This window comes from Sceloporus occidentalis, unplaced genomic scaffold (genome assembly GCF_023333645.1).
Source record: "Sceloporus occidentalis isolate IW3139 unplaced genomic scaffold, rSceOcc1.0.p SCAF_2, whole genome shotgun sequence".
NCBI classification, from domain to species: domain Eukaryota; kingdom Metazoa; phylum Chordata; class Lepidosauria; order Squamata; family Phrynosomatidae; genus Sceloporus; species Sceloporus occidentalis.
Genome location: NW_028316982.1, coordinates 232,440,159 through 232,467,149, shown reverse-complemented (window position 1 = coordinate 232,467,149; position 26,991 = coordinate 232,440,159). Strand labels below are relative to the sequence as shown.

The 26,991-nt window shown below is 39.9% G+C and overlaps 1 protein-coding gene across 5 annotated transcripts; it reads left to right on the top strand.

Moving 5' to 3' along the window:
* Positions 1 to 836: 836 nt before the first annotated feature.
* On the top strand, positions 837 to 26,991 carry TFG (trafficking from ER to golgi regulator). 5 transcript variants are annotated; one of them, XM_089512389.1, is made up of 9 exons: positions 837 to 1,188; positions 5,256 to 5,369; positions 6,558 to 6,766; positions 9,317 to 9,400; positions 10,170 to 10,316; positions 18,446 to 18,523; positions 22,410 to 22,550; positions 23,696 to 23,788; positions 26,197 to 26,991. In XM_089512389.1, exons 3-9 carry the CDS (start codon positions 6,583 to 6,585, stop codon positions 26,574 to 26,576), a joined length of 1,107 nt encoding a protein of 368 aa, XP_089368515.1. In that variant the 5' UTR covers positions 837 to 1,188; positions 5,256 to 5,369; positions 6,558 to 6,582; the 3' UTR covers positions 26,577 to 26,991. The 5 variants fall into 5 exon arrangements, with proteins under 5 accessions (XP_089368515.1, XP_089368514.1, XP_089368512.1 ...); XM_089512388.1 differs by having other exon boundaries at positions 18,446 to 18,613; positions 26,200 to 26,991; XM_089512386.1 differs by having other exon boundaries at positions 18,446 to 18,613.

The following is a 26,991-nucleotide window of genomic DNA, read 5'->3' as shown; positions in this document are numbered from 1 at the left end:
TTATTAAAACAACCAAACAAACAGTCAAACAACAACAAAGAGAAGAGTATATGAGAATGTCATGTAGTTTGAGGGTGTCATGGGAATTGTAGTTTGTAGTGTGTGAGGATGTCATGGGAATTGTAGTTTGAAAATGTCATGGGAATTGTAGTTTGAGGATGTCATGGGAATTGTAGCTTGTGGTGGTACCAGAGGTCTGCCTGACAGAGAATTTTAATTGAGAAATTTTAATTGTAATTTGTCTAATTCCTTTTGTTGGGGGGGGGGAACAGAAGGGGATATTATATATATATACAACATACTGTATATTGGACTGATATTTAGATGTAAGCCGCTTTGATTGTTTGGTAACACAAAAGCGGGGTATAAATAAAGTCTATACCTTGATCCCCCTCCAGGATCAAACTGAGATGAGAAGAGACGGTTAATATAAAAAAAACCTCTTAACCGCCTCTTCTCATCTCAGTTTCATGGTATCTCAGTTTTATAATTTTATATGATATAATATATAATATTATTATATCTAATTTTTATAATTTATATTATATAATCTCATCTCAGTTTTATATAATTTATATTATATAACATATATTTATTTTATATATATTATTATATTATATATAGTAATGTATATTATATAATATAATTAGATTATATAATATATATATTACTATATTAATATAATATTATATAATAATATAATATAATATATATTAATATATATATTATAATATAATATAATTATATAATAATAATAATAATAAGGCTCAATGTATATCAAAACTACAGTTCCCAGCATTCCCTAGCGGTCTCAAACTCGATTATTATTTTTGCAGGGCGCTTTGGAATCACCGAGAGCCGGTGTCGCGCATGCGTACAACGTCAACACCTAAGACGCCATTTTTTATTTTTATTTTTTGAAGAAGACACTCAGCGCGAGAGTAGAACGTCGCTCCCATAGGGACAGGACTTATAGGCGCGACGTCCGCGCCTGCGCAGTGGGCGGCTTCCTCTGACGAAGGTCTTTGGTGGTAGTGACGACTCCTGCCGCCGTCCGGTCGGGGAGGCGGTGTGCGCATGCGCGGCGGCCCGGCGGAAGGCAGCAACCGCAGCAGTAGGGCAGGAAACGCCTTGCTGGTGGCGTCCATTTGCCACGTACGGCGGCTGAGGAGGCAGTCAGTAAGAGCGGTAAGTGCTGCAGGGAGAGATGAGTTATAGGTGGCCTCCCTGTTGTGGGGAGCAAGGGGCTTTTAGTGGGTTTCCTGGTGATTATATTGTTACATTATCATAATAATTATATTATAAGGCAGGGCCGGGATAGAGGGCTGTTTGTTTTGAATGGTAATTTTATTCCATGATGTTTTTACAATTGCTGTAATCCGCCTTGATTCCCAATGGCAAAAGGCGGAATATAAATATATTATATTATTGTTATATATCTATATGAGTTTCACAGGGTTTTATTATGCCAGGGATACAGCCAGCCCTACATACCCACAGATTCAAGCATCCAGGGCTTGAAAATATTACATATATGTGTGTGTGTGTGTAAAAAAGTCCCAAAAAACAACACCAACCCAAGCCTTACTTTTGCCATTTTATACAAAGGAAAGCATTCTAATACCTGTTGTATTTAATGGGACTTTGAACTGCCATAGGCTTTGGTATCCATCAGGGTTCCTGCAATCAAAAACCCATCTGATAACAAGTTGTACCGGTTTGACCAGTTGTTTGTTGTTGCTTTTAGCTGCCTTCAAGTGGGGCTTCCGCTCTCAGCGATGCTGTGGGTGAGAAATCCCCAAGATCCCTATCCTCCACCACTCTGCTCAGGCTCTGTAAATTCATACTAATGAGCTCCTTAATAGAGTCGGAAGATTTTTCATACCTGGCATTAAGGTGGCTCAGGCATTGCTGAAACGTCCTGAAAAGGTGGTGGAAGCCACACGCCTCCTTTGCGTCCCTGAATCGTTGCAGGGGGAGCGGATTTGCTATGAAGTCCAGTCCCTAGGAACAATTCAGGGACGCAAAGGAGGGGGAGACAATTGAATGACGATGGAGGAAGTGCACCTGGCGTTCAGATGCACCTGCCTCCGCCACATTTCAGTGACGTTTGAGCCATGTTTATGCCAGGTATGAAAATATTCAACATCCATCCAGCACGCGGACTTTCTTTCTTTCTACTTCTCTCCACCTTTCTTAGGATTATTGTTTTTTCGAATGAGTCGTTCCTTCTCGTGATGTGGCCAAAATACGACAGCCTCAGTTTTGTCAGGAGCCCTGGTTAAATACCGGTTAAACGCCAGTATTGCAGCCACAACATTGTAAGTTCATAGAATCATAGAGTTGGAAGAGACCGCAAGGGCCATCCAGTCCAACCTCCTGCCATGCAGGAAATCGCAATCAAAGCATCCCGACAGATGGCCATCCAGCCTCTGCTTAAAGACCTCCAAGGAGGTAGATTCCACTGCACTCTGAGGAAGGAATGTGTTCCACTGTCAAACAGCCCTTACTGTCAGGAAGTTCCTCCTAATGTTCAGGTGGAATGTCTTTTCCTGGACCTTGCATCCATTGCTCTGGGTCCTGTTCTCTCTCCATTTACAATACATCAATAAGTTTTAACCATGACTAGTCTTGCTTAAAATTGTTTGTTGATTCATTTCTGATTAGACTGGTTATCCTAGCAGTTTCCATAAAATCATATACAGCATGCCCGCACCATATGCGGGCTCACCATACACAGACTTGACGTCACGTGGATGGTGCCCCCATATAATGAATGGTGTACGTTCCTATGGCATGTGTGTGGTGCGGCGCGCATGAGTGCGTTGCCATTGAAAACAATGGGACTTGAAGTCCTGCAGTATTTCGTAAATCGAGGGTCCACTCTAATTTAAGCAACAACTCTGTTGTGTCTGATTGTTGTTATGCTTTCCTTTTTTTGATATATAGTTCTTCCTGCTATTATTGTATAAAATTTCTCTATATGATTTTCCTTCTATCTCTTTTTCAATTATTCCCAAAAGGTACATTTTAGGATTCATCTTTATATCTGTCTTTAGTGTCTTCTTGATTAACAGGTGTATTATCTTCCTGTATGTTTTTGCTTTTCCACATTTCCATCACATATGATACAAAGTACCTTTTTTTCTTGAACACTTTCAACATTTTTTGTTTTTATTTTTATATATTTTTGTTATTTTTTCAGGGGTCAAATATCCCAAGATTGCATTTTACAGCAATTACTTTGCACATCAGAACTAAGAGTATGTTTTAATCTTACTTTCCATGTCTTTTCCCAGTCTTCTAACTGTATTGGTTGTCCTATGTCTTGAGTTCATTTGATCATCTAGTTCTTGACAATTTCCTCTTCTATTTCTAATTATAATAAAAAAACCCACATAGATTCAATATGATGTTGATTTTCATTCATTATTAGTTTCCCAAAGTCTGAAGCTTCCTTCTTTATTCTGCTTAGTTGCTCATCCATTTTGAACCTTTTAGTTAGTTGGCTATATAAAAACTATTGACAACACAGCCCTGCGTAATTTAGTTCATCTAGTGTTTGGATTCTGTATTTCCCTCTGTCTGTAGTCAAGAGTTCTGCATATGTTAGCCATCTTCCACACATTAATTCTCCTTTTTTATAAAATGTTTCCTTTATGGAAGATTCTCCTGGTATCTTATAGTTCAGACGTGACTCATATCTACGGTTGGCCCTCCACATTTGCAGGTTTGATTAATATGTTCTCTCTAAGAATCTCTAGGTCCTCCAGCTCAATTTGGGCAGAAGTTGACCATAGAGTTCTGCTGGAGAATCTAGAAGTTGCTAGAGAACACCTCTCTAGGCATTTGATTCTATGATCAACTTCTGGATATAGAGTTGCACTGGAGGACCAGGAGAATCCTAGAGAGGTGTTCTCTTAGCTAAAAAGTACAGTGTTTTTTTATTTACAGTTTTTCCACATTTACAGGGGTCCTTCATTTCTAACCCCAGCGAATGTGGAGGTACCACTCTGGTCCATACTCTCAATAGGGATTTTCTTATATATTGATTTTTAAAATAATTGTTTACTTCTAATTTATTGTAGTGAAAGTAAGCATGAATAACACATCATGAGAAGGCATGGCTCATTTGCAAAAACAGTAATCCTACGAAAGGTAGAAGGAAGAAGAAAGAGAGGAAGGCCACATACTAGATGGCTGGACTCTATTAAGGAGGTCATGAGTTTGAGTTTACAGAACTAAGTAGAGCAATGGAGGACAGGGGCTCTTGGAGTTGTCTCATCCACAAGGTGGCCGTGGGGCAAAATAGACTCTAGGGCAGTTAGCAACAAAAGTAAACATGAAGATAGATTAATATTGTGGTTCTGATAGCATGTTGTACCAGAGTTTCAGTAATTTTAAGCATACATGTCAAGTATGAATCACATCCTGACAATTTTCTGAAATGTAGTCCCTGGTCTGCCTGAATTTGTTATTATTCTTGGGATGAAGTGATCTCTTTAATTCTGTTGTCTCTGTTTGGAAAACTATGAAAAATCAATAAAATCTCTACACTTGTCCCTCCACATTTGCAACTTGGACTTTTGTGGATTTGATGATTCATGAATTTTATTAATATGTTCTCTCTAAGAATATTTAGGTCCTCCAGTTCAACTCTGTGGTCAGGTATAACCAAAAGTTGCACTGAAAGACCTATAAAGATTCCTAGAAAGAAAACTCCTAGGCATTTGCCACTACTCCAGTACAATTCTCTGGTCAATGTCTGGCAAATGTTGACTGCAGAGTTGCACTGGAGGAACTAGAGATTCCCAGAGAGGTGTTCTCTCAGGCAAAAACACTGTTTTTGATGTTTGTGGTTTTTCCACATTCATGTGCATCCTGTGCCACTAATCCCAGTGAATGTGGAGGAACAAGTGTACAGATTTTATTTATAAGACTCCAATGAATAACTTGTTGTATACAGTGCGCCCGCTCTATATGCGAGCACGCTATACGTGGCTTCCTGTTTATGTGGAAGCCGCGTCACCATTAAATGAATGGCATGTGCATGTGCCGCACCGCCGCAAGCACGAGCCCCATTATATTGAATGGGGCTTGAGCTTACATGGGATTTGCCTTATGCGGGGGTGTGTGTCTGGAACAGATCCCCTGCATAAGACAAGGCTCCACTGTATATGTATGTGCTTGTTACTGAAGGCTTCTGGTGTCTCCAACAGGCTGAAATTAAACTACACTCTGGTGTTTTGATTTAGGTTCCATACACTGCTGCCAATTATATTGGACAAACAGCACTGTATGGCGGGACATCTGATCTCTAGAAAGTAAAAGAGTAATCTGCCCACTTTTCACTACATTTTGCAAGACAGGTAAATATTACATTTGTTATTCAGTATGAAATTTATTAATGAAGAAAATAAATGTTATCTTAATGTTTATTGTGATGTTGCTAGTTTTTTTCTGAAACAAGTAGATTAGGATTGACTGGTTCAACGACTCTGTCATTCACAATGGATGAGGAAACTTTTTTGATATTTGATTGTTTTAACAATAATGACTCTTTAAAAAGGCCCCTCCCTCTCAAAGGAAGCTGTTGAAATGGAAAATGCTTGCAGGAAACCAGGAATTAGGTTCTGAATGATTTTACTAGTAAAACCAAATCACAAGTCCCCTTTCCCTTAATTTTAAGCATTATGTCTGTCCTTTAAGCATCTGTTGTTTAGTTTGGTCAGATCGATGGATCTTTGTGACATAGGGAGAATAAAGTACATCTTATAAGCCTGAGATCAGCCTGCCACTTGTTAGAAACATTGTTAGTATTAAGTTCAACTTTTTATGCTTAAAAATGACGTTTTGAAATGTGTTCAGCTTCTGAGATTTCAGGACTGACTTTTAATTTAACTTGAAGCAGTTGAAATAGCAATATACTTTTAGTACTTCTGTTGAAAGCTAGAACTGTGTGCCTTTAGATGACCCCAAGAGAGAGCAGAAGAGCAAACCACACAACAGTGAACTTTTTATTACAGTAAAATCAATCCTGTTTATATTATCTCTGTTGAAGATCATTATATTGTAAAACGTATCTGACACTGCAACTGCATTGTAAAAATAATCCAGTTAGATACCACTTTAACTGCTGTGGCTCAGTGCTATAGAATTCTGAGAATTGTAATTTTGAGAGACATTTAGCCTTCTCTCTCAGAGAGCTCTGGTGCCACAACAAACTACAAATCCCAGGACTCTATAGCATTGAGCCATGGCAGTTACAGTGATGTCAACCTGGATTATTTCTGCAGTGCAGATGGCAGTCTGATACTGGTAGAATTTATTGTGATGTTTACAGATGATAGCTTCCCAAAAATTACTGGTATTATATATCTGAGATTCCATTGTTCATTTCACACCATCCCTTCTGTAGCTAAAGAGTTCCAGAATTATTCTAGCTCTAATTATATTCTGGAATACCTTTTTTTTTCTTCCCAAAGTGATTTATCTTTGTGTTCTACTTCATTGTTTCATGGGAAAGCCTTAATGTATATTTCTTTTATTCCTAATAGCTCTTTAAGAAAGAAGGAGTCAGCCATGAATGGACAGCTGGACTTGAGTGGAAAACTAATTATTAAAGCTCAGATGGGTGATGATATTAGGAGAATTCCCATTCACAATGAGGATATCACCTATGATGAATTAGTGCTGATGATGCAAAGAGTTTTTAGGGGGAAGCTTCTGAGCAATGATGAAGTCACAATAAAATACAAAGACGAAGGTAGGATTTTATTTTGCTTAACAGTTCTTTTGGTTGTAAAATATGTCTCCCTCCTTCCCCAGTCTGAGCAGAACAGTGGCACTTGGAAACTAAGCATCGTTAGAAGTGTTTGGGAGACCACCAGTGCATACCATGGAATCCTGGTTAAACTAGGAGAAGCTACTGCAACTTACTGTTTGCAATACTTTGCTTGGGCTCAAAACAGATGGGCCAAAAGAAGTGGGTTCTGGCTACTTTGGGGGCATGGCGTACAGATGATGCATGCCCCTGGAGTGGTTGGAAGCCACTTTGAGGCCACCAAAAGCAGCCCGAAGCCACTGGAAAAAGAAAAACTGTTCCTGCAAGCAGCCGGCTTCGGGACCATGGCGTCCCACTTTGAGAGCTGTCATGGGTAGATTGCAGCCCGATTGCAGCTGGAGTGGCTTCTGGTCACTCCTTCATGGCTGTCTGCTTCACCCCTTAGATCAGCGTTTCTTAACCTATGGATTGCGACTCTTCTGGGGGGTCAAACGACCCTTTCACAGGGGTCGCCTAAGACCATCGGAAAACATATATTTCCAATGGTCTTAGGAACTGAGACACCGCTCGTTTATGTTGGGGGTCACCACAACATGAGGAACTGTATTAAAGGGCAGGGGCATTAGGAAGGTGGAGAACCACTGCCTTAGATGCACTAGTGGTGTGACACAATAAGGTAGCTACCTATGATGCTTGTCCCCCAACATAGAAAAAAATTGTGATGTACAAGCCTAAGAAAAATGTATTGGTGGACAGTGGATTAGAGACAGGTAGTTATAAGGAACATAGCAGTTACATCTGGCCTGTATATACACAGTTTTCATCTGTCTCTGAAAGAAAATTCCTAAACTGTTCTTGACAGAGACATAACACAGAAGTAATCCCAACATAATTGCTGAACTGTGTTATGGTTGACACTGAAATTAAGAGTGAAACAAAACCAAGGTTTTGGTTTGTGTTCAAAAATGAAATAGCTCCTACTAATATATTCAGTGTCGACACATGTGCATGTGCGCGTGCGCGCGCACACACACAAACAGCTTTAAAAATACTAGACATTGTCTTAGATAGAGGCATAGATTTTCACTTATTTTAGTCACACAATAGAATAAATTTCAGTATTTTTCCCTTGCTGTTCTGTTTCCTGCACAAAGATGATTTTTGCATAAATCAAGAGTTTTGCACAACTGGTTCTTTACAAAAATGTTCTTTATTACAGAAAAATCTTGCACCCTTTTTTCTTAAATTAAGATGAGAAAATTTCTTAATTTTCTTGTGTTCCTTGTCCCACATGTATGTAGACAAAAGTGACTCTCTGTTACTGACTGCCAAAATAAAGCTGCTTCGGGTCTCTTTGGAGGTATGCTATTTAAATGATGCCTGGGTCTAAGAGTCCGGAGGTCGTGCCAAAGCCACACTCCATTCCTAAGCACTGGAGTGCAGCTTTGGTGCAGCTTCCAGATTCTTAGGGTGCATGCATCATTTAAACAGCATACCTCCAAAGAGACCCAAAGGAGCTTTATTTTGGCCATCTGTAACAGGCCTTGGTTAATACAGTACTGGTTTGTAGATGTGAAACAACAGTTACCCTCTCCCCCCAAAAAAACCCAGTTGTCAGCTTCAGCTTTCTCTTTATGTGTATGTTTGTCTATGTTAAAAGTACATTCCTCATTTCCATTATAATAGAAAAATCTAAGACCACTTGCAGAAAAAGTTTTAAAATGATGAACCTAAAAAACAAAACACAAAGCAGGAGGAGGAAAATAAATCTATGTCAGACTCTAGTAGCCATGGAAAGCAAAAAGCATTGGCCTGATATTAAGTTGTGCTACTATGGCAATCCACAGGTAGCACATGAGTGATGCTATAGATGTTTTTGATTCACCTTGAATGCTGGAGACTGATTGAAGGTGATCTAGGAGAATGGCAAAACAGCAGTTATTCTGATTTGTGCCAAACAGTTGTCTACTTGGCTTTTAAATGGATGTAACCTACTTTCAGTTTTTGTGGGCTGTTTAAGCTCTATACTCAGATTTGATAGTTGTTGCCTTCCAACTGTTGTTGGGTCACAGCTCTCATCATTCCTCCCAATTGGCTTGGTTAGCTAGAGTTGATAGGTGTTTCATTCCCAACAACATGGGAGGAACCTCTGCTATAAACAGTCTCTAAAGTAACTATGACATTCATTCAAAAGGTATCTTGATGGATATGCTGTATTATTTCTTCCTTCCCCCCATTGAAATGGTATTCAACTTAATTTTGAGGCAACAGATTTCTTGCTTACAGAGATGAATGTCAAATTCAAGAAGGAGATTATTTTTCCTCTCCATCCTCACTTCTCTGAAGGAGAAAGAGGGCATAGCATTTGTTTTGATGCTTGAAAGAAATAAGACTTATCAGCATACTGTGACCAAGGATCTTAATGTGCTGTCTATTATTCTGTTATATGTGCTTTAAAATATTGACCTACTATATGGTGTGTGTTCCAACTTAAATGCTTAGATCCTGATTCCTATTCTCCTTAATTAACAGATGGAGACCTTATAACAATCTTCGATAGTTCAGACCTTTCCTTTGCAATTCAGTGCAGTAGGATACTGAAACTGACATTATTTGGTATGTACAAATTATTTTGGGAGTCATTCAGCACTTATGATATTTAAGTTACTTTTCATTTTTTGTGTTATCTTTCTTTTGTTCCAACTCTTGTCATAATTCAGGGAATACAAATGGTATACATTTCTTGCTTTAGAGATGTATGGGCCGGAACAGACTGTTTGTAAAAGCCAGCTTCCAGGCAGCTTGGGACGCGGCATTTAGATGCCTCACGCCCCCAAGGCACCTGGAAGCTGCTCAGCCAACCCTATGGAGGTTCTTCAAGATTCTCTGGGGGCACAGTGTTTAGAGACCACATGCTGCTGTAGCACCTGGAAGTTGAACCAGGGCTGCTTAAGGTGGCCCTAACCCGGCCCAAATTGGAGCAGATCTTTTCTGCACCTATTTGGGCTGGTGACAGAGGGTGCCTTTGGGACCATGGCATGTGTTTGCCGTGGTCCTGAGGAGTCTTCAGCTGGGGTGGCTCCCTATCAGTCTGATCTGGCCCTTAGTTTAATTTTAAAATGCTAAATGGTAATCATTATGTAGAATAAGATGGAGTAAAGTTGCAAAACAGTGGGGAGGAAGATGTGACATAAAAAGTGTTGGGAGTACAGGCCCACTAAAGATGGGCATACTGTCTGTGCCTGATGGGTGTTACTACAACATCTTGAGGGCAACAGGTACCTTACTGTGCTGAGACCCACAAAAGGCTTTCACTCTTAACTGTGAGACATCATCTTATGATAACTGGTGTTTGTGTCATGAAAATATATTTTCTGTTTTATAGTTAATGGACAGCCAAGGCCTCTAGAATCCAATCAAGTAAAATATCTCCGCCGAGAACTGATAGAACTTCGTAACAAGGTGAATCGTCTGCTAGATTGCTTAGAGCCACCTGCTGAACCAGGGCTTTCTACTAGCCTTCCTGAAAATGGTAAGGTGGCAACTGATACTGTTTGAACTGTAGTATTAGAATCATAGAATCATAGAGTTGGAGGAGACCACACCGGGCCATCCAGTCCAACCCCTTGCCATGCAGGAAATCCAAATCAAAGCATCCCCGACAGATGGCCATCTAGCTTCTGTTTAAAGACCTCCAAGGAAGGAGACTCCACTACACTCCGAGGGAGTGTGTTCCACTGTCGAACAGCCCTTACTGTCAGGAAGTTCTTCCTAATGTTGAGGTGGAATCTCTTTTCCTGTAGCTTGCATTCATTGTTCTGGGTCCTGTCCTCTGGAGCAGCAGAAAACAAGCTTGCTCCCTCCTCAATATGACATCCTTTCAAATATTTAAACAGGGCTATCATATCACCTCTTAACCTTCTCTCCAGGCCAAACATCCCCAGCTTCTTAAGTTGTTCCTCATAGGGCATGGTTTCCAGACCTTTCACCATTTTAGTCGCCCTCCTTTGGACACGCTCCAGTTTCTCAACATCCTTTTAAAATTGTGGTGCCCAGAACTGGACACAATATTCCAGGTGGGGCCTGACCAAAGCAGAATACAGTGGCAATATTACTTCTCTTGATCTAGACACTATACTTTTATTGATGCAGCCTAAAATTGCATTGGCCTTTTTAGCTGCCGCATCGCACTGTTGACTCATGTTCAACTTGTGGTCTACTTGGACTCCCAGATCCCTTTCACATTTAGTCTCTTTCAGCCAGGTGTCCCCCATCCTATATCTGTGCATTTTTTTTTCTCCGTGTTGAATTTCATTTTGTTAGCTTTGGCCCAGCTTTCTAGTCTATTCAGGTCATTTTGAATGTTGATCCTGTCCTCTGGGGTATTAGCCATTCCTCCTAATTTGGTGTCATCTGCAAATTTGATAAGTATGCTCCCAATTCTGTCATCCAGGTCATTGATAAAGATGTTGAATAACACTGGGCCCAGGACAGAGCCCTGTGGAACCCCACTGGTCACTTCTCTCCAGGATGAAAAGGTGCCATTGTTGAGCACCCTTTGGGTTTGGCCGGTCAACCAGTTACAAATCCATGTAACAGTTGCCTTGTCTAGCCCACCATTTACAAGCTTGTTTGCAAGAATGTCATGGGAAACCTTGTCAAAGGCTTTACTGAAATCAAGATATACTATATCCACAGCATTCTCTTCATCTACCAAGCTTGTAATTTTATCAAAGAAAGAGATTAGATTTGTCTGGCATGACTTGTTTCTCTGAAACCCATGTTGACTTTTTGTGATTATGGCATTGCCTTCAAGATGTTCACAGACTCTCTGTTTAATGATCTGCTCTAGAATCTTTCTTGGTATTGATGTCATACTAACTGGACGATAATTGTTGGGATCCTCTTTCCCCCCCTTTTTGAAGATGGGAACAATGTTAGCCCTCCTCCAGTCTGCTGGGATTTCTCCTGTTTTCCAGGAGTTTTCAAATATGATTGCCAGTGGCTCCGATATTACATTTGCCAGTTCTTTTAGTACCCTTGGATGTAGTTCATCTGGTCCTGGAGACTTAAATTCATTTAGATTAACAAGGTATTCCTCTACTATCTGCCATTTTTTGTTGTTTTGTGCCTTTAAGTAGTTTCTGACTTCAGGTTTCCTGTCCCAGGATTTTTTTGGCCTTTTCATGCAGAGTGGGTTTGCCTTTGCCTTCCACTGAGGCTGAGTGTGTGACACACCCATGGTCACCCAGTGGGTTTCCATTGCTGAATGGGGATTTGAACTCTAGTCACCAGAATTGTAGTCCAAAGTTCAAACCACTACACCACATCATATATACTTGTATACTGTTGTTTTCTAACTGGACTTTGGTTGCCAATGATTTCTGTACTGGTGAGGATGATTTATTTTTTTGAGAAAATGTCCCTACGTTGTTGCCATTTGTATAGCCTTTGTAATGACTCCGGTCAAATGTAAATTCTATGCCTAATTTGAATAGAGGCCTAAATAAATAAATATGAGCATGCCAATATGCTACATTTCAACAAATGGTGTGAAAAGATAAATGCAAATACTGCAACGATCAATGCACAGAGAGAGAGGACAACAACAAAAAGGGAAGAACAAGAGACCTATTCCAAAAGATCTGGGAAATCAAAGGGGAATTCAAACCAAGGACCAGGACACTCTATGACAATAAAAACAACATAATTCAAGATCAGAAAGGAATAAAAAGATGTTGGATGCAGTACACAGAAGAGCTGTATACTCTAAAAAAGGATAACAAAATGAAGGACATATGGATTGAAGAGTCATATGAAGATGTACCCCAAATTCTAAAAAAAAAAAAAAAAAAAAAAAAAAAATGAGGTGGAAGCTGCAGTTAGAGAAATGTGAACAAATAAATCACCAAGACCAGATGATATGCCAATCAAATTGCTTCAATCCACACTAGCAGAATCAACACCAGTATTAACCAACATATGTCAACAGATATGGAAAACAAAACAGCTAACAGATTGGAAACAATCAATATACATCCCCATCCACAAAAAAGGAGATACAAAAAACTGCAGCACCTATAGGACCATAGCGCTAATCTCTCATGCAAGCAAAATTATGCTCAAAATTCTCCAACATAGGGCCCGAACAGACAGGCCAAAATAAAGCTGCTTCGGGTCACTTTGGAGGTATGCTGTTTAAATGACACATGCATCTTAAGATTAAGAGACTCCTCCCTCCATAACTGTCATCCTCCGGCCTGCGAGGGAGTTGACCAGGCAAACTCAGCTCCATCAGGGCTAGCCTGGAAGAAGAGACTCTTCTTTCCATAACTGCCATCCTCCAGTATGTGAGGGAGTTGACCAGGCAGGCCCAGCTCCATCAGGGCTAGCCTGGAAGAAGAGACTCCTCCCTCCATAACTGTCATCCTCTGGCCTGCGAGGGAGTTGACCAGCCAGGCCCAGCTCCATCAAGGCTAGCCTGGAAGAAGAGACTCCTCTCTCCATAACTTCCACCCTCTGGCCTATGAGGGAGTTGATCAGGCAGGCCCAGCTCCATCAGGGCTAGCCTGGAAGAAGAGACTCCTCCCTCCATAACTGCCATCCTCCGGCATGTGAGGGAGTTGACCAGGCGGGCCCAGCTCCATCAGGGCTAGCCTGAAGAAGAAGAGCCCTCCCTCCAGTCCATCTGCCTTGGTCCAGGCCTCAGAGGGAGAGAATAATGCTGGACCTGATCCTCTCCCCCCTCACCATTTCCTTCTCCTTTTGTGTTGTGTCTTTTTAGATTGTAAGACCGAGGGCAGGGAACCGTCTATCATCCCCTCTGTTATAAGCTGCCCAGATTCCCAGTGATTGGGCGGCATATAAATAAATCCTATTATTATTATTATTATTATTATTATTATCATCATCATCATCTTAAGAGGCCAGAATATGTGCCAAAGCTGCATGTCAGTCCTTAGGACTAGAGCATGGCTTTAGTGCGGCTTTTGGCCTCTTAGGACACATGCATCATTTAATCAGCATATCTCCAAAGTGACCTGAAGCAGCTTTATTTTGGCCTGTCTGTTTGGGCCCAAAGATTCCAACCATACATGGAGAGAGAAATCCCAGAGGTGCAAGCAGGATTCAGGAAAGGAAAGGCACTAGGGACCACATTGCAAGCATATGGTGGTTAATGGAGCACACCAAAGAACTTCAAAAGAAGATCAGCATGTGCTTTATAGACTATAACAAGGCCTCTGACTGCATAGATCACAAAAGACTATGGAACCCCTTTAAAGATATGGGACTACCAACACATCTGATAGTCCTAATGAGGAATCTTTATTCAGGACATGAGGCCACGGTCAGGACAGAACACGGAGAAACAGAATGGTTCCCAATTGGCAGAGGGGTCAGACAAGGCTGCATCCTCTCACCCTATCTGTTCAACTTGTATTTAGAACATATTATATGAAAAGCAGAATTGGACACAGAAGATGGAGTGAAAGTAGGAGGCAGGAATATCAACAATCTAAGATACGCAGATGACACCATACTACTAGCCGAAAACATCATAGACTTGGAACAACTACTAAGGAAGATCAAGGAGGAAAATGCAAAGGCAGGCTTATTGTTGAAGACAAAGAAAACTAAAATAATGACCACAGAAAATTTGCACAGATTCAACCTAGACAATGAGGAAATAGAATTTTCACACCTGGGATCAAATATTGATCAGAGTGGGAACTGCAATCAAGTATCCATAAGAAGACTAAGAATGAGGAGGGCAGCTGTGAGAGAACTAGAAAATATCCTAAAATGTAAAGACATACAATTGTGCACTAAAGCTAGAATGATACAAGCCATTTCATTCCCTATTACCATGTATGGATGTAAGAGCTGGGAAGTTAAGAAAGCAGATAGGAAGAAAATTAATTCATTGAGATGTGGTGCTGGAGAAGAGTGCTGAGGTTACCATGGACAGCTTAGAAGTCAAACAAATTAGTCCTAGAACAGATCAAACCAGAAATCTCTCTGGAAGCCAAGATGACAAGACTGAGGCTGTTGTACTTTGGCCACATCATGAGGAGGCATGACTCACTGGAGAAAACAATGATTATAGGAAAGGTGGAGGGAAGCAGGAACTTAAAGTTCCTGTGAGCAGTTTGAAGCCTAGGCTTACTGAATCATGTATTCTTGGTGGTATATATTCAATATTGGAAACATCTACTGCTGTCAGACACCTATACTTGTTTGTAAGTTAGCAGTCCTTCCATGCAGATGCTTCCCATTTGATTCTTTGTGAGGGAAACAGTGAAGGAAAGACATAAACATATTGAGTGCTTCACACCCATACAAGAGACTAGAAAAGCCAGAGGAGGTAGAGAGGAGAAGATATCTGGACTGTGGCTTTACTGTGCTTATTTATGACATATAGGTGTAGACTTTTCCAACATTTAGATAGCTCCATGTAGGCATATTGGGTTATTCAGAGCAAGGTAGCAAGTGCTTTTGGGCTTGTGTCTACTAGTGAGCTTCCATAGGTTTCTGTGGTCACTGTGGGAACCGAAAGCTGAAATAGATAGTCCAATCTAGCAGGTTCCATGCTTTTTTAGACTTTCCAGTTGTTAGTTTGCTTTACCTTAACCTATAAGGACATTTGCTTTGTGTGGATCTGAAATTCAGCTTTTTAGATATCTTTATAGTTGGATGTAAAGGTATACCTCAGTTAACAAAATAGATATTACTATTTTAATAGAAAAATTGATATTAGAGGCAGAAATAACATGGAAAGGGATAGGTTCCTACACCACAAAAAAGAAAAAAAGAGCAGTTCAACAGGTTTCAGCCAAGTTTTTATTCAAAACTAGCAGTATGCATGTGTGAAGTCAAGCAACCATATCAGGTAAGCCTGGCCTATGTAATTGGAAACATTTTGAATCTTCTAAACCCACTTGAAAGTTTCTTCAAAAATGTATCCAATTTTTTTTTGTTTCACCAGTCTCCATGCTTGTAGATTGCTTCTTCTTTAACATGCTATGAGAGCTGGTGAGGTAGGCTTATCATTCTCTCAATCTTGCTGTTTACACATGCTCAGATTCTGGAGATAGCTGCTGTTTGCTTCGCCTGCTATAGGCAGGCCCATACAATTGCTGTAGGGCTGACTACAGTAGAGTCCCATTCTTTCCCAGCTCAAATTTTATTCAGGGAGGGAGGGTGAGGGTTGGGGGGATTCGGGGGGTTGTTTTGTTTGATTATTTTGTATTGTATTAACCATTGTTGTTACCTGCCTCAATCCCCAAAAGGGAAGAGGTGGGATATAAATAAATACATTATTATTATTATTATTTATTATTAAATGTTATTGCATGGTTTATTGCAGACACACTGAATGTCTGTGTTACTCCAATACTCCACCATATTCCCAGTGCCGATACTGCTAAAACACTTTCAGCTAAATCGGATAAGAAGGGAAAGGTGGCAGCTGGAGACATGAAAAAAGACTTTGTAAAAAGGAGTTGATTTGTCATAGGCTTTGTTAGATGAGATATGCCTATAGTTATGGGTAAACCACTAGTCATGGTTTAAGCAAAACTCTTGCATATTGCTTTGCAAAGGAATGTTTAATTGAATACTGGCTTTGGATTCACATGAGCTCTCTAAAGTTTGACTGAATGATGTGTCCATTATTGTGGAGTGTTAAGCACCTGTCCATCCTTTTATGTTTCTCTAAACAAGGACTATGGACTATGACTCTGGAGACCAGAGTTTGAATCCCCACTCAGTCATAGAAACCCACTAGATTACCTTGGGCAAATCACACTCTTTTGCCAAGAAAACCCCATGATAGATTCGCCTTAGGGCTGCCATAGGTCAGAAAGGTCATGAAGGCAGACAACAACAACAAAAATAGTTATTCTAGAATCCTGACAGAGCTACAAGGGGATACCATAAAGTTTTAATTTATGATCGAGAAGGAGAGAAGGGTAGGTCAGCTCCATTGGGCCTAGCCAAAGTAAGAAGAAGGGCCCTCCCTCCAGTCCATCTGCCATGGTCCAGGCCTCTGAGGGAGAGAAAATCTGCTGGACTTTCCCCCTTCCCCACTGCCATTCCCTCCTCCTTTTTTGTGTCTTGTCTCTTTAGATTGTAAGCCTGAGGGCAGGGAAACGTCTAATTAACAATTTGTAAGCCGCTCTGATAGCCTTTTGGCAGATGAGCGGGGTATAAATATTATTATTATTATTATTATTATTAATCATCTTTTTAAAAATTGATAGAAAGTTTGTTTTAATTTGTAGTTGTTAAACTTTTCTCTACGTAGTCACCATCCAGATTTACACATTTTCCCCATCGTTTCTTGACCATTTGAATACCGTTATTGTAAAAGTCTGCAGATTGTACCTTAAACCACTCTTCCACTTCATGAATGATGTCATTTGTGTTGTCAAATTGACAATCCAGTAGCAGATTTTTCATTTCTGGGAACAAGAAAAGTCACTTGGTGCGAGGTTGGGAGAATAAGGCGGATGCTGTAAAGTCTCAAAGCCACATGTCCTTACTTGTTAACTGAAACTTGAGATGAGTGAGCTGGTGCATTGTCAGCTAGGAGAAGAATGCCTCTGGAGAGCATACTGCAGTGTTTCTTTTTCAGAGCATCTCACAACATGTTCAGAAGATTACTGTAGTATGTGCCAGTGATGGTTTGTCCCTTTGCAGTGTAATCTGTGAGAATGGCCACGACAGTTCCAAAAAACTGAGAGCATGACCTTACCCTGCTGACTTTTTTACCTTTGCCTTTTTGCGGGAAGGGGAATCAGCATGCTTCCACTCCATGCTCATGGTTTTGGTCTCTGGATCATACTGATGGATCCAAGATTCATCCATGGTTACCAGATGACCAAAAAAATCCTCTTTATCTGTTCCAACAGTATTAACATCTGTCTTGAAAGGTCACACTGTGTTTGTTTCTGGAAAGGGGTTAGCAAGTGTGGAACCCAGTGTACACACAACTTAGACATGCAGTTCGTAATGAATAATTTTCCACATACTACCATAACTGAGACTAGTTTCATTCATGATCATTTGTATGGTTGCTGTCTGTCTTCCAGGATTAAACACTTCTCTTCCTTCATTATGGTCACATCCTCCGTTGATGATGGTCTTCCAGGTCTTGGCTCGTCTGTGAGGAACACATGACCAGTTTGGAAATTCCTTTTCCACCTCACAATAGAGTCATAAGATGGAAAATTGTTTCCATAACCTACCATCATCTTGTGAATTTGCTGGGCACTATTATCCTTCAAATGCAGGAACTTTATCATGCTGTGAACCTCAATCTTCTCCATCTTACACTTTAGTCACTTCTAGCACAACCTGTAACAGAAAAAAGGACACAGTGAGCTGATTTTCTCAACATCATGCACTTAGGGATCAATGATAACACTTACAAAATTTCATCAATATACTTTAACAACTTCTGGGTGATAATTATTACTTTACGATACCCTCGTATATAATTCAATTGTTTTTGACGAATGGAGTGTTGGTATTTTTAAGGAGATGGCATCAACATTTCTGATTTTACTTTTGAAATCCCGAACAAGCCACTCTTGTTCCTAAACAGTAATTTTATACCTCCCAAATTAAATCCTCTAAAATTTTCCTTATGTTTTGCAGATGTTGCAGAGGGTAGGGAAGAAAAGCCTGCTACTACTGACTCGACTGTCAAGCCTTCTACTCAAGTTATAGCAGCAAGTATGTCTGCTTTTGATCCATTAAAAAATCAAGATGAAATCAACAAAAATGTCATGTCAGCATTTGGGTTGGCAGATGATCAGGTGTCGGGTAAGAATATATATTTTATTGAAACACTTGTTGAAAGAATTGGCCATATAATGTGAAGATTTTGTATGATCAACATGAAGGAAATACAAGGTTATTTTATTACATTTAAAAATTTGGCTAACAAGGAACAAATTACCAAAACTGAAGTCTTAACTGTTTCCAAGATAAATGTATAGCAACAAATTAGGTACAGATTATTATGGTATGCTCAATCAGATAAATGTTGAATTAAATAAAACATGTATAGGATATGGTAGTCTTGAATAGTCAGCTTTGCTTCTGATGACTTTTCAGTCTGATATTGAAGTGGTTATGTGACTAGTATGTCCCAACTTTCAGCAATTATTTTCTGAAGATCTTTTTAAAATGTAGTCTGGTAGTGACACGCACCAGTGTAACTCCGCTGTGTGTCTTTATTCAAGTTGTAGCAGAGAGAGAAATTCAACATCTTCCACACACAGTGATCCCCACTCCCTCAAAAGTCACCTTCAACCTGCACTCCCCCATGACAGGACCATGTAGGGTTCAGGGGGAAAACAAGGAACGGTGGAGGAGTGTCCAGTTTTGTCCTTACAGCTGGATGCACAACAATAGCGTCAGCCTCAGAGATCTCCAGAGGGACTCCTAGAAGCCCCAGAGGATGATGCTGCCATTATGTGTATCCAACTGTAGGGATACAGCTGGGTGCTCCTCTGTTGCTCCCTCCCCACTCTCCCCTGTTTGCTACATGGATATGTTAGGGGTCCTCTGCAGGAGGAAAATCCTCTGTGATGGTAGACAGAGTAATTCCACCTGGATGGGGCTTTTACTATGACTGTGAGTGCAGGATCTCAGCCATTGAACATAGGGGTGTGTTGCTATACAGATGCTGCATGCCCCCGGAGCAGCTAGAAGTCTCTCTGAGGCCGCCTAAGGCAGCTTGAAGCTGCCTTTGGCTTTCTTCAGAACTTGGAATGTATGCACATTTTATAACATGTACATGAGCGTATTCTCTGTGGATTGGAGCCTTCCACAGTAGATAGAACACTCAGTTTCTTTAGTGTTAAACACCTGCTGAATCATTATCTACTATTATGTATTTTTAAATTTGTATTTATTTGTACTCTATTTTATATTATATACTCACAGAGACATATGCACGTATGCACGTGTGTGTGTGTGTATCTTTAAATATTTGTTAATGTGGTGGTCCTGATCACAGAAACAAAACTATAATATGAAACTGTAAACTGCTAGGTCTGCACTATGTAGCTCATATGTTCTCACTTAAAGGAATAATATGTACTTAGAGACTGAGCACCTCACATGTACATAATGGGATAGAATTTAGTTGTAGCGTTATTGCAACTACTTACTTTTCTATGGTGTTTCATAGCAGGTTGGAGAAGCCTGTTTGCAGGAGAAACGAACACTTTGTTCACTTTTCCTACTTCTTGATTTTAAGAGACCAGTGTTTTTGAAATGGTAGCGAACAACATGTTTCTTAGCTTTGTGGTAAGACAAAAACTCTGAGTATGAAATGTATTCTCAAGTGAATTCTCCCTGTAGATTCACAGTTCCATTGGGCTGCTTTACTTGGTGCAAAATTAGCTCTGTCTGAGGCAAATTAAGCATATTACAGCTGTCCATGTGGATTGCACTTTGAGTGATGAAAATTGATCTGTCAGGAAGCAGTCAGATGACCACCAGTTCGTGACAGCTGTTGCATGGCTTGAATGTGCTGTGTGCCTTGAGCCACTGACCTTGAGTTGTATAAATTTGGTCTTCTGGCTCTATAAAATCTAAACTTATTGAGAGTCTTCTATTCCGTAGCTGCAAATAGATTCTCAAAAAGCAACAAGAATAATTACCCTAGCGACAGTAGGCCAGATCTAACAATAAGAGCATAAGGAAAGAACAAAGTAATGAGGTTAATGTGATTGGAGAAGGTTGCTTGCAGGAGAGGAAAAAAAAGCCCATTTTGCCCATTTTTGTAGCTTCATTAGCTCTAAGAGAGTAATGTATTTGAAATGGTAGAAAATAGTATTTGAAGATTAGATAGTCTTGCTCTGATTTTAAATAGAAACAAAATGTATAAATGTTCTTAGCGATTAGCAGGTATATAGATACTTTCTTGTGTATGATAGGTAGGGGAACAAATTATCAAAGTTGTGTTGGTAGAAGTGAGAGAGGATAGATAAGCTCTGTATCACTACAGATCTATTAGGTTGACTCTAATATGGCCATAATTAGACTAGACTCACTAAAATTAAAGAGAAATAATTTAGAAATAATTTAGTCTTAGCTAAAGTCCCAGTGATTTTATTATGTTTCCTCATGGATGCAGTTCTCTGTCTGTCTGGCAAGTGGGTATGCTGTAGTAGTGCTGAGACATCTTGTAGGCATTGGTGTGAAACTCATCAAAATTAGTTTGACTGGAGATTATGGCAGAAAAAAAACTAAACTAATTACTCCAGGAAGATAATAATTCTACTGCATGTGGACCCTAGGGACATTTTTGTGGCCTTTAAAATGCCCCCAAATGCACTCTAGGGTGTGTGGAAGGCATTTCCACTATATTAGAGGCTCCCTCCCTCCCCAGGGTTCAAAAAACAATTTTTGCAATTTTTTTTCCAAAACATTGTTTTGCCTTCAGATACCCCAAAATGTTATCTAATGGATTCGGGGTACATTTTCTTCACATTTTCTATGCCCTGGCCAACCTAGGCCGTAGAGGCCTTTTTTGAAATTGGAAGTGAACAGTGAGTAACTTCTCCTTACCTCCTGTTGCTTAAAAAAACAAAAACAAAACCTTTTCCCAGGTCTAAAATGACATAGGAACTCACCAAAACATAGTGAAAATGCCCCCCCCCCCCCATGTTCCCTAGAGGGCATTAGGGGGCAAAAATATGGTTTTTGTGGGAGCTGATGTGGTAGAGAAGTGCAGCTGGGGAGCTAATGTAATATAGCTGTAATATAACAATGAATAACCTGGGACTTAAATGGCACTTGGGTACAGCGCTAACCAATGGTTCTCTTGGTAATTACTCCATGCTTATTAAATGACAAAGTAGTTGGAACAATTCACTGGCTCCTAGTGAAAGATGAAGGGGAAGGGAGAGTGCCATAGATGTTGAAATGGGATAGGGTTGTAGAATGACAAACTGAACAGAAATTATTGATACTAAATTGTTCCATGAAAATTTTCAGTTTTGAAAAACTGAAAAACCTAAAACTTAAAATGTCATCTAAATAAGAAAATTGTTAAGCAGGTATTTTCATGCAGCAAGCAGCCACAGCTTAGTGGACATTGTTTTGTTTTTTTTCCTGCCAGGACCAGGTGCTGAACTCTGCATAAAAGAGGAAGTTCAGAGATTTTTAATACACTACATATAAACAAGACAAATAACAACATTTTGTTTTAAGTGGTTTTTATGAAGGAATAAAGGACTTTTCTCTTGATGAAAAGTTAGTCCTAATATTTTGTGCAGGTGTCTTTGGCTTAAATCTAGTTATTTGTCCCATTTTTAATAGACCCATTAAATCAGTGGAAATAGCATAAGTGTTAATTTACCACTGAGTAATTCATTCCATAGGTGTACTCTGTTTGGGACTAACAGTTCACTTTAGGCCTTTGTTTTACTATAAGATACTGCCACATTTTGCAACAAAGTTAAAAACTGAGCTGTCTGTGTTACTTGATGATTCATTATTAGCCCTTTAAAATTCTGAAACAAAGTACAGCCTTTAATGAATAAAAGTAAGAGATGGAAGTGTTTTGTCTGCATTGTTCATGAGTATTTTCTTTCTTTCCTAGGACCCCCCAGTGCCCCTGTAGAAGAACGTTCAGGAACACCTGATAGCATTGCTTCTGCATCCTCTGCAGCTCACCCACCAGGTGTTCAGCCACAGCAGCCACCATATGGAGGAACTCAGCCACAAACTGGTCAGATGGAAGGTGAGCAATAGCTACACTTCATTTCTTGCTAGTAGTGTATGGACAGGCCCCACACATATTTCCTGATATGCAGCTGTCATTCTCAGCTGTATGCAAGTCTTTTTCTTGCTTAAACTACCCTGCCCATTGCCTCTCACTGCCGTACCTCTCATGAATATTCAAGTTCATTGTCGCTCTGCCTTTTGATCTTCCCAAATACGTCTCTTGGAAAATCTGTGACTTTTCCCCTTAATTTTTGGCCCCCTGTTAACCTACTAAAAGTGCATGTTACTGCTCTTGCTCACTTTCAACACTATGTTTATCTTCCCTCCTCTTTGTCTTTCTCTCTGTCAGAGTCCTGATTTCAAGTTCCACAGGGCAACAACTGTCCTGTGTGATACTCTGTAAGGTGTCAAGTACAATAAATGATGGCATTGTATTATATAATACATTATAAATAAATTACATCCAGGTTTAGATTTTTAAAATTTTTAAAACACCAGGTGGTGCTATTGAGTTGCAAACAGAGCAGTCCTGCCAAGTGAACAGTTTATGGAAGTTACCTAGCAAGGATTAATGCAGCGCTTTCAAACAGCTGCAATGACTATGTAATCTTCTTTTAGAAATAATACTGAATAACCTATTTTAGCAGCGAAACATATGATTCATCTTGTCAGTAAATGAATACCTGAGAAAATAAACCCTGTGGTGCACCTATGTAGATTTCCAGACTATTGCTTGTTTACATACTGTATATTGGATGCTCAACAACTTTACAGTGATTGTCCCAGAAAGCTTATCTACAGTTTCTAGAAAATAAAGACTAAGAACTTGCATTATGAACAGTTAGTGGAGGAGAATGGATTAGTCAGTGGATAAAATCAACACCCACAAAAAGCTAATTCCTTGTTTCACATGTCCCTAGACACTAGATATCCCTGTCTGAGATGTCTTCTTCCACTGATAAATTTAATGTAAAAACACAAAAGTATTTGTATGTGGAGTGGGTTTTGTGAAAAAGCTTGCTTCACACAAAGATACTCAACTAGATTCAGTCATTCATTTTGTTCTAAAATTAGTAACTTTAGAAGAATAGAATTTGAGGCAGCTAAGATGGAAAGATATTAATATTTTAAGTTTTAAAGTGTTTAAATTTAAATTGGTAGGCCAAATATATCAACAGTATCCACAACAGGCTGGATATCCTGCTCAGCAGCCCCAAGCTCAGCCTCAGCAGCAATATGGTATGCAGTATCCAGGTAAGCAGGTGGTAGGTACTTTGGAATTGCTATGTAGTATGATCATTTAGTTGTTGCTTCTTGAATGCTTCTTTGTAGTTTAGTTTTCCTTATAGGTCAGTTTCTTTGTAGGTCTTCAAAGTGTATGCTACCACTGAACAATTATTCTCAAGGCTTTTTTGAATGTCACCTTCTTAAGCATGCTTCAGATATATAGCTGCAGGAGAACTCTTTTTGGAGAGTAGATCCCAAGCAGCATCTAAATAATGCAACCATTTTGTCAGGACTGACTGCACTGGGTTTTCCACATGGTTTGGATGATTCATATTAACATAGCATTCAGATGTAGAGTGGCTCCAACAAAGCTGTTTCTGCTTCTAAGCATCTGCTCAGTGACTATAGATAGCATAAAGCTTACTATGGCGCGTTACAGACCTCTGCAGTGTCCAGAAGCCGCAGCGGTCAAACCGCGGGGCTCCCGGACACTCCGAGGAAGGAGTGCGGAAATCGCGCTCCTTCCTGGGCCCTGGAAGTGGCGCCGCAAAGTGCAAGGTGCGCTTTCGCGGTGTCACTTCCGCCGCGACATGTTTGGATGCTATGCGTCCAAGACGTCAAAATGGAGGCAGCCGTGTGGAACGGCTGCCACCATTTGTTACGGACAGAGTCCGTAACAGGAGTAGGGGCGTCTAGAAGAGATGCCCCTTTTTTAAACTGGGACATCCTGAGGACGTCCCAAATGGCAGTCTGTAACCCGCCAATGTAACTTTCCTCCCTTTTCTGCATGGGAAAGCTGCCCCAAGGATTAGGTTTGTGATGGGCAATCTAGAATACATTGTTATAAACCTGGTTGTCAGGTGTATATTAACACAAAGAGCATCAGAAGAAAATGCCTGCTTGATGTTCTGCTTGCTTGCTTCCCCACTTAGCCTGCAGAAAGTATCTGGAATTCTTCAGCTGTAGTGGAACTGGTCAGATATTCTCTTAAAATGCTCAATAAATTAGGTGAACTTTTCTAAAGTCAGGGAATCTTTTGTTTGAAGAAATCTTGCATATGAGTGTTTACATCTGCCATAGAAATTGAGTTCTTGCAGTCATTAGTATGAACAGCTGTGTAAGATTTATGTCCCTACTGGAACAACTTTGCAGACCTGTTCTCTACAAATGAGGAAGTACATATTAAACCCTTTTAGCTGTTACTTGCAAAGCATTCAGTTCATTCTGAAGTTAATTTTGTGTAAAGTGCCCCATTTCTGAATTTGGCCTTATTACAGAGGCCATTTTGTTTCCTTTTGGTCCTCAAGTATACTTTGTATTAGAAAACTTCCTACATGTAGATACCAAGAAATTGTTTTGTTTCTTATAATTGCCTTTGGTCAGACGTGCTTAGAATAGGTTAGTATAGCCATTCCAGAAGTCAAAATTTGGTAGTTTTCCTATATTTCAAAGATTTGCCTTCATAGTAAATGTTGAGCCCAAGTTCCAGGTGAGTTCAAAATTTACACCAGTGTATTTTTTAGTCCTTGCTTTCTTTGTTGAGGGTCCTGCTTTTTTTTTATTTAATGTTATGTATCTGGTATTTAATGCTAACAGGATTCCAGTCAATGGAGAGGTTTCATTGCAAGTAGATTCAGGTGTGTTTCATGGTAGAGATAAATGGAGTTACTAGTTTTGCTCCAGGCTCTTTTGTCTTTACATGGTATATCGGAAATTATATTTAAACACTGTTTTTTATAAATTAGACTGATAGCAAAGCATAGTGTTAAAAGCCCTTAAATTGTTGTTGTCATCTTTGTACTTGTGAGATTGTCTGGAGATATTTTTTGTGTTTAAATATGACTATTCATGTGAGTTAAATTGTTCCAAGTTGTGAATAAAGCAGAGGCCGAATGTGCATGACACTTTAAAATACAGGTATATTTCATTGTGGTGTTTTAATAGTTGAGATTTTCTTCAAGTCAAAAATATGTACTTATTATTTCATAACACATAAATTGAAACAATTCATGTAATAAAACACCATAGTTTCCTTCTCCTATCTACAATTGGCTCACTTTAATTAAGAATTGGCCACATGTACATGTTAACTTGATCATTTGACAACCAGTGAATTAATAAATGGACTGTCTTCAACGCAGAGGTTTTATGTGTTGGCAAGTAACATGAAAACTTCATAGCCTATTCATTTGTTCAGATCATCACTTAATGCTTCAGCCAGAAGAAGGACTAGCATGTTTGTGTTAAACTGCAGAGTACTGTTTTGGGGAAATGTTCTCTGTTTTCTGTAGTGGACTTTTGTGTGTCCCCCACTACCACCCTGCTTCATGTTCTCTTGAACCTTTAAAAGGATAGAGGCAAAGAATAGGCTATTATGTGTGTAAGGCAACTTGCACTTTCAGTTAAACATGTTGCTGTTTGTTTGAATCTCTCAGCAGGCTACAACCAACAGACTGCGCCTCAGCAAGCACAGCAGTTCCCAGCATACAGTCAGCAGGCTTCACAGGCTCCAGCTCCTGGCTTTGCTGGCCAGGCTCAGCAGTTGGCAGCTCAGCCTCCCCAGCAGTACCAGGCAGGCACCTATCCTGCACAGAACTACACAACACAAGCCTCCCAATCTGCCAGCTATAATATGCCCCCAGCTTCACAACCTGGAATGGCTCCAAGCCAGTCAGGTGCTTATCAGCCAAGACCAGGCTTCACACCACCACCTGGAACTACTATGACACCCCCTCCGAGTGGTCCTAATCCTTATGCTCGCAACCGCCCTCCCTTTGGCCAGGGCTACACCCAGCCAGGTCCTGGCTACCGATAAGGAAGTTGTGTGCTGTTGAAAGGCCCCAGGTAAATCTAAGCAGCTGCTGATGCTAATCCATCCATACAGACTCCAAGGTTCTTTAAATGAAATATGAAAACTAATGAAAGGCAAAATATTGTATGGTATCACTGTTGCTGTTTAATTTGCTGGAATAGATGACCAAACAAATCTTGTTTCCTGCTTTAAATTGTATTGGCTTTCTAGTTTAATATTGGTTCTCTGGAAACACTACCTAAATGTTTGTAAAGTAATGACATTCTAGCTTGCCCTATTAAACTGCTAGATGAAAATCTAGCTGACTTATCTGGCTTGTTTTTACTAATAAAATGATGTACTAAATTAGACCCACTTGTTAAAAACTAGGTAAAATTGTAACATGCACACAGAAATTGAATAAAACATTCAAACATCA

Excerpts from the sequence above, each read along its gene's own strand:
- TFG (XM_089512387.1), top strand. The coding sequence starts at position 6,583 with ATGAATGGACAGCTGGACTTGAGTGGAAAACTAATTATTAAAGCTCAG. Across the intron at positions 6,767-9,316 it reads AATAAAATACAAAGACGAAG|ATGGAGACCTTATAACAATC; the intron begins GTAGGATTTTAT and ends CTTAATTAACAG. Across the intron at positions 22,551-23,695 it reads ACAAACTGGTCAGATGGAAG|GCCAAATATATCAACAGTAT; the intron begins GTGAGCAATAGC and ends TTAAATTGGTAG.